Raw genomic sequence first — 7567 nt, forward strand, 5'->3', positions numbered from 1 at the left:
TATAATCCCTTCGTCAGTATGATCCGATCAATTACGAGATATGGAATTGTGTCAATCTCGATCATCGATTATATCTTTCACTCCACTATTAAGTCAATATAAATCGAAAACTCCTTTTCGACTTATGTGTACACCTTGGCCAAGGATTTGATCATTGACTTAATTGAATGAAACGCAGATCATAATCTCCTACTATCTAAGAGTGACGAATCCTTTATTGATCAATCACAACCTTCATACGATTCTTGACGTACCCGAACGATGTCGTATTAGCGGCCCTTTTCAGAGCAACATCCAACACCGCCAAAGTATGACTGTCCTCATATAAGGTACCATGACGACCTCAAGTCAAAGGACCAATTTCACTACCGAACGTTAGAGATTAACCACCGACACTCAGATAGTTATCCATGTGGAATCTCTCGACGGGTCTCCAATGTTTTGTTCTATAACAAACATCCACGTGTTCATTTAAGTGTTATCACACTTTAACTTGTGAGATCAGCTACTTACTTCACAAGTAAGAAATGCCACACGTGATGGTCTATCCGTAATAACGATATCCGTATCTCGTTATTACTTACGACCACGGATGATTTAAGATTCAATCAGATGTAATTTGTATCTCACAATCACAATTCCTTGTGATTAACAAATTAAAATATTTGAATCTACGGACTCTATTATTTATTTAATTGTCTATTAATTAAATAATAGATCTGCCATTTAATTGCATTAATTATATATAAAAGTATTTATGTCCAAAGTCGATTGGACCTAGGGCATAATACTTACACTTAGACCACAAGTTGATTGCATTGTAAGATGAATTAAAACACTCATATACAAAGTTATGTTTACTTTATATTCGTATATTTTAATCCATTTCGAGTCATTAGCATTGAGTCATTAATTATTATTGTTTGTACATCTTTTCATTTTGTTTATTTGGATATGTCCAGAGTATTTGTAATTGTCACTTGATCTTGTTTGCCAATGTATGCTCGATATACTTGTCAATGAGTTTTGATCAATAAATTTTACATTTACCCAAAAAAGGATTTTAAAATTAAGTCGTAGAAGAGAGTTTGATATCACTAGCTATGATGGAGCTTCGGGGGAGACATTGAGTAGCAATCACCCCTTCAATATTTTGAATTTTTTAATATATGTAAAAAAAAATTAATTTTCAATAATATATACAAAATAAGTGCATATTTTGCCATCTCAACATTTTTTTCATCATTCCACTGAAAAAATTATGGCCCCGTCTATTATCACAAGTTTGCCAAGCTGATGCAATTGAATACGTTGATTCAGTCAATTGTGATTTGTGATAGAACTAGAACCGAGTGAATAATATCATTTTTTTGTAAAAGAATAAGCTACTAAAATAGGGTGCACGGTAACTTTAATTATTTCTAATAAAATTTGATAATTTCTCAATTATCCTATTTGTTTGGTATTCATAGAGAATCGACGAATATTTGAAGGCCAAATTCTCGATATTCAATTGAATCAACAAGTATATGGATTGTTATTCATTTTTCGCATTATACCGCTGCATCACAAGTTCGACCTCAATTATGTAAACTCATCTAGATCTAAACAACTCGAAACGTTATTTTATATACTACAACAACGTCCTTAACTCTATAATAGGACCGTATTCATCATACAAAGCCATCTAAATAATTGGTATATGTTCATCTAACAAAAAAATAAATAAATTACCTTCTCAATTTTCCTTTCCTCAGTAACCCGACTCAGATACACAGGCTAATGGGCCTTACAATTGGGCCCTTAAGAAAACAAATTTTTGGGCTTGAAGCCTTTAGGGCACACGAAAAGCTAATCCATTTCTGTGCTCACGGCAGACTATAAATTTATTGACTCTGCTTGGAGCTGAATCTAGGGTTTAGCTGTTCTTCAACCGTCGACTCTCAGTACTTTTCTCGCTCACGTTTACGATGGTACTCTCTCTTCCTATACATACAGAATATGCGATAACTTCATGCGAGAAACGGATTGGCTGCTAAATTTTCTTTTTCTTTTTATTTTTGTTGATTTTATGAATTTGGATCCTTGTTATATGTTTTTGTTTGTGTTGGGGGAATGTGTAAAACAAGATCGACTTTAATTTATCTAAAATATGAAGAATTTTTGCGCAATTTGGCGATAATATAGCTTCCTTGGTGAATTGTTTATGTAGTATTTTTTTCATCATTATTGAGATTTCAGTATGTTATTTGCTGTGTTCAACGCTTGAATATTTTGGAGACTTGAATATGCTAGAAACGGAAATGTTGTTATATATTATTGAATACCTAAAAATAATTAGAACATGGAAGTGAGTAAGTTGCATCTAACACAAATTCTCTCATCTTTTTCTTGGTTTGCATTTCAACCCCTTTTATGTTATGTAAAACTGAATAAAGAAAAGATTGCTTCATTATGCTAATAAATCAGTTGCGATTATATGATGGAATTTTAGTGCATGCCAACTATTTCAGAGCTTGTAGGAGAAACAAATTTTTTGACCCATAGATTGGAATTTAGTCATGTAGAGGTTCGCGTGATCATGATTTTCTTCATAATTCTTCTATCTGTGCAGGCCAAGAGAACCAAGAAGGTGGGCATTGTCGGGAAATATGGTATGTGCCATCATGATTGTTAATTTTTCTTTTTACCCTGCCTGTTTTTCTTGTTTTCTGTTCTCAAATGAAAATGTTTGATTTATAGAAGTAACCCATAATAGCTTCGGGAATAGAGAGGAACAGTCTTTGTGTATGTTTGCATATTGAAATGAGTCAACTAGCATGATAGCAATTTTTTTTTTTTTTTGGCCTGTTGATGAGCACGCTGAGGTTTATTTATGGGAAGTTATGACCTGCCAAAAGAAAAGTGTGAAACTTACTGTAATTCTCCTTTTTTTTAAATTTCTTGAATTGGTAATTAAGTAGCTACTAGCATATTTGCAGAGAATCAAATTCAGGTTTATTTGCAGTTGGACGTCTTTTCCTTGATTGCCAAACAGGCGTTCATAATCACTTCTGATTTTTCTAATAATATTTCAGGCACTCGATATGGTGCTAGTTTGAGGAAGCAGATTAAGAAGATGGAAGTCAGTCAACACAGCAAGTATTTCTGTGAGTTCTGCGGGAAGGTAAGCTTCTTTGACTTAGGTTTCATATGATATAGTGCGTCAAATTCTATACAAGTTTTGCCTAAATTGAACTGTAACTTTTGCAGTATGCCGTGAAGAGAAAGGCCGTGGGTATTTGGGGGTGCAAAGACTGTGGCAAAGTCAAAGCCGGTGGTGCTTACACATTGAAGTAATTGTTTTCCACACCCCTACTTTTCTGTTCTGCATTTTTTTTGGGAAAAAAATTGACATGCCCTTTTATTTTGGCAGCACTGCTAGTGCTGTGACTGTCAGGAGCACAATCCGGAGGCTGAGGGAGCAGACAGAGAGTTAAATCTAGTGAATTTTGTGTTAGATTTCTGCATTCATGTGCTTCTCTACTTTTGCATTTTGTGTTTTGCAACTTCAGATTCGGTAACTGGCAAGTTTATGTCTGGAATATGTATTGATAAATTAAAATTTTGAGACTATCATATGTTGAAGTAACTTGTTGAGATCAAGTTTTTCCATTTCCTTTCTAATGTTTCAGAACCAGGTCCCATCGAACATGACACTATAGCCCCTGTGTGGTAGAGATTAAAAATCAGATTTTTAGTAAATTTTGATATAAGTTGATAAAATATCTGGTTGAAAAGTTGTGGATTTTATGAAATGTGTGGTTAAAATTAATCGTTGACATTGACTTGAATTAAAATCTTGATTTTAATTACTGGCATAATTTCTTGTGGACATAGTTAACACTGTTAAAGGTAAATTAACGTCATTTGTTAAGGCATGACTATGATATGTAACTTTTTAGGCTACAGGAACTTAAGTATTAAGTTTCCATTCCTAGTTTGTTACTCAATCTTAGGACCTTTATGGGATTACACAGGGTTTGAAAAACTATCAGTGACTTGACTTGCACATCCGACGAGGGCTCGGACACTTCTGTATGCCTCTCGGAGAAATACACAAAACTCAATGCGTGTGAATTCTTAGACGAGCATGGCGATGTTGCAACAATTTACTTTTGAAGTACCATATACGGATCCTCCCTGAGAATGGTCACTACATTTTCCTAGCTTAACTTTTACAAAAATGATACTGAGTTGAAAAGCAAGAATGAGCTGCCTGAAAATTAAGGTTCTACAAATCATGCCCAGTTCGAGGAGAAAAAGGAAAAATCATCTCATTCTTCGGCAACTGGAAAACTTATCAGATGCAAGATTTTACAGGACTGAAATTGAAATCTCGTCCCTGTTTCTGCTACAATGCATTTGCTTTTGCATAGCCTTTGCTGCTGCTACTCGAGCTGCATTAGCTGCCCTCTCAGCTGATGATACTGCCCTGTTTACTCTTTCGTCCACCTTGGTAACCTCATAAGCTTTCTTTGCTACCCAGCGTGCCTCCTGGAAGTCAAAATAAAATTAATTAGTCGCCGTAGGCAGAACTTAAAATCTTGACATCCCCAAAATAATGACTTGTCTGCTTGACAAGAAAACTTGGAAGTACCACATAATCAACATAAAAAACGACGAAAAGGGTGATCCCAAGGAGAAAGCAACATAGCATCGAAAGAGAACTAAAAAATGACAATAGGCCTTAGTAGAACTAAGCTCCTATTTGATTCTCTTTACTTTATTTTTTATACTCATTTTCAATCATACATTAGCACAATAAAATATTATACATGTAAATGTAAAAAAATTCTTTACTTTTTAATCATATATTTTCTAAAAAATACTATTAAAAACTATGTTCTTTAAATTTTAAGGTCATCAAACAAGGGCTAAATGTTGGAGTAGAGGAGTGAAAATGTGTCAGGCCCTTCTGGGCAAAAAACGACCCAGCCTGACCAATAATTTTTAAGCATAAAAAAAAATAAAAATAAAAATTGTAACAGTCCTCGGGAGAACTAACTGTGGTAGTAGAGGTGTCAAAATGTGTCCGTCCCATCTCATCAACCTAACCAATAACATTAGGCTCAGCATGCCTAAAAAACGGCTGAATCTTCAGTGGGGGCGGGCGCATCACTCTCCAAAAAAACACTTCTATGTTGGAGTTGTAGAAAATGTGTAAAATTTACCTGGACTGCGTTGAGCACTTTGGAATGGTAGACGCCAACAGGAGATACAGGATAGTTGCTGTTCTGCGTGCTCAAAACATCAAGAATTCCATCTTGCCAATGACCAGATTGAGTTTCTCCATTACTGAAAGTGTAAGTTCCAAGACCTTGTCTTTGCGCTTCATGCCAAGCTCCCTCGTAAATATGGCCATTCGCAAACCTATAGATTCCAAATCCGTGCATCTTGTCAGCAAAATATTCTCCAGCATATACATCCCCGTTTCTGTTAACAAAACATCCATATATTAGAAATCAAAATAATTATAGGACAAGTATATAACATACATTGTGATCATCTAGATACTGTCTTTCATGACTAAAGCGCTCAATTCAAGAGATCTTGCCCATAGCAGATACTATAATGTTCCATGTCAATTACATATGAGAAAACACAACTAGATGGTTTCTGTCAAGAATGCATTTCATGCTTGTGCACAATCCAAACAAATTAAGGCGACTTTTCTGTTGAAATTTAGGCATTGTCTGAACAGCTGGAAAGTTAAATGGATAAGTATTTTCTTTCTCAACCATGCTACTTGTACAGTTTCCTTTATAGATTCTTTGACGGATGCTGAGGCGGCATGCATCTCAGCCCTTGATCAGCATCTGTCAGATAGTGAAGAATCGATAGTCATATGCCATTCAAGGGCAACCTCAAGCCTTTGATAAAAATTCTTCTTACCATTCCCAATTTGAAAAATAATCCAACTAACAATTGGATAAATTCACACGAAACAATAATAAAAAAGTTGTGCTCAAATTTTACCTGTAATGGTTGTGTCCAAGGCCATGTTTTACCCCCCACTTGAATTCCCCCATATATCGACTTCCATCCTCAGAAGTATGAATACCACATCCATGGCTCTGTCCATTAGACCACTCCCCTGCATAAACATCCCCTGTGTAAAACCTGTACACCCCAAAACCATGCCTGAGACCCCGCCGATACTGCCCTTTATACCGGCTACCCCTCGACCATGTCTCGACCCCAAATCCGTCATATTTACCGTCTACCCAATTTCCCTCGTACCTCCCACTCTTGAAATAGTAATACACACCATTTCCACTACACTGCCCCTCATGGAACTCACCTTCATATACATCTCCATTGCTATATGCCTGCACAAAACACCCTGAAATGGCCTTTTTATTGGCATTTTGGCTTGATCCAATTGACCAAAATACAGGGAAATGTGGCCCTTTCACTTGGTTCTTTCCTTTGATTATAATAGGGAATGATCTCGCTAAGAACAGCCTTATCGTTGGGAGCCTAGGAATGGCTAAATTAAGGGAGAATAGAAGAACGGAGGAGAAGGCGAACGCATAGACGAAATCAAGAATGAAGGAGTGTGAAGGCTGAGATACGAGGAAGTACAGAAAGGGTAAGGCAAATAGCAGAATAAGCCGAAGGTGGAGGCGGAGGCGGCAGAGGTGGTGGTGAAAATGGGCCAAGAATTTCTGAGATTTGGTGTATAAGAAATTAAATTTTGATGGCAGATTTTGAGCAGAAATCAACCCATATCTGTGAAATGCATTAGACAAACTCGAAACTTTAGTGATTAAATTTGAAAATTGCTGAATATTATTAAACGGGCCATTTTCCTCCTGAAGTTTTTCACTGTCAATCAGAATTTGAAGAGTGGTGGAGGAGGAGGTGGCGGCGTTGTTCTTCGACGGCGGATTGTGGTGGAGAGTTGGCCGGAAATTCTGAGAAAGAGAAGGGTGTTTTTGAGTAAGAGAAGTTGGGGTGAGGTTGAAATCGGAAGAGATGCCACTGCTTTCTGTTCCGATTTGAACTTCAGATTTTTTCTGATGCATTACATACGTAAAACCAAAAGTCACTAAACATTCAAATTCAAAACCAGAAATTTCACAACTTTCTTGAAATGGGTGGTGATGATGATGATGATGAATGTGTATACTTATCTGTATATGTTCAGAGAGAGAGAGAGAGAGAAAATAGGAAGATATAGAGTGAGAAAGAGAGAGCGAATAGTACGAGAAGTTAATGGTGAATGAAGAAGGATTACTATGAAACCAGAGGGCGATCGGCCTCAACACCGCCCATGGACTTAGAGTATTGGATGGAATATTTTCCTGTTGCCCTCATTTTTGGGGCTTTGTTGGTTTGGTTTCAAACTTCGAACATACCCTTTTTTTCTTGGAAAAATTTCATAAGTGGGAGATTAAATATGATAGATTTCAGAATTAAGAAAACAAGTTTCAAAATTTAAAAATCAGATTTTTATTAAAATTTATTTATGATTTAATTATTTAATTAATTTAATATATTTATGTCACAGTTATCTAATTAA

The 7567-nt window shown here is 36.0% G+C and overlaps 2 protein-coding genes across 2 annotated transcripts; one reads left to right on the plus strand and one right to left on the minus strand.

Annotated features, from left to right (window-relative positions):
* The first annotated feature begins 1844 nt into the window (after window positions 1-1844).
* LOC111376182 (60S ribosomal protein L37a) lies at window positions 1845-3652 on the plus strand. The gene is made up of 5 exons (XM_022999128.1): window positions 1845-1973; window positions 2615-2654; window positions 3078-3166; window positions 3253-3335; window positions 3416-3652. The coding sequence occupies exons 1-5, from the start codon at window positions 1971-1973 to the stop codon at window positions 3477-3479; spliced, it is 279 nt and encodes a 92-aa protein (XP_022854896.1). The 5' UTR covers window positions 1845-1970; the 3' UTR covers window positions 3480-3652.
* A 487-nt stretch (window positions 3653-4139) lies between these two features.
* Window positions 4140-7364, minus strand: LOC111376183. Its single transcript, XM_022999129.1, has 3 exons — window positions 6019-7364; window positions 5214-5475; window positions 4140-4536 (listed from the first exon to the last, which is right to left on the minus strand). The coding sequence occupies exons 1-3, from the start codon at window positions 7068-7070 to the stop codon at window positions 4357-4359; spliced, it is 1494 nt and encodes a 497-aa protein (XP_022854897.1). The 5' UTR covers window positions 7071-7364; the 3' UTR covers window positions 4140-4356.
* Between the last annotated feature and the right edge of the window lie 203 nt (window positions 7365-7567).

This window comes from Olea europaea, unplaced genomic scaffold, assembly GCF_002742605.1.
Source record: "Olea europaea var. sylvestris unplaced genomic scaffold, O_europaea_v1 scaffold1467, whole genome shotgun sequence".
Classification (NCBI taxonomy): domain Eukaryota; kingdom Viridiplantae; phylum Streptophyta; class Magnoliopsida; order Lamiales; family Oleaceae; genus Olea; species Olea europaea.

Excerpts from the sequence above, each read along its gene's own strand:
- LOC111376182 (XM_022999128.1), top strand. Across the intron at positions 3,167-3,252 it reads TCTGTGAGTTCTGCGGGAAG|TATGCCGTGAAGAGAAAGGC; the intron begins GTAAGCTTCTTT and ends TAACTTTTGCAG. Across the intron at positions 3,336-3,415 it reads GGTGGTGCTTACACATTGAA|CACTGCTAGTGCTGTGACTG; the intron begins GTAATTGTTTTC and ends TTATTTTGGCAG.
- LOC111376183 (XM_022999129.1), bottom strand. The coding sequence starts at position 7,070 with ATGCATCAGAAAAAATCTGAAGTTCAAATCGGAACAGAAAGCAGTGGC. Across the intron at positions 5,476-6,018 it reads CTTGGACACAACCATTACAG|AAACGGGGATGTATATGCTG; the intron begins GTAAAATTTGAG and ends TTTTGTTAACAG. Across the intron at positions 4,537-5,213 it reads AAGTGCTCAACGCAGTCCAG|GAGGCACGCTGGGTAGCAAA; the intron begins GTAAATTTTACA and ends TTTGACTTCCAG.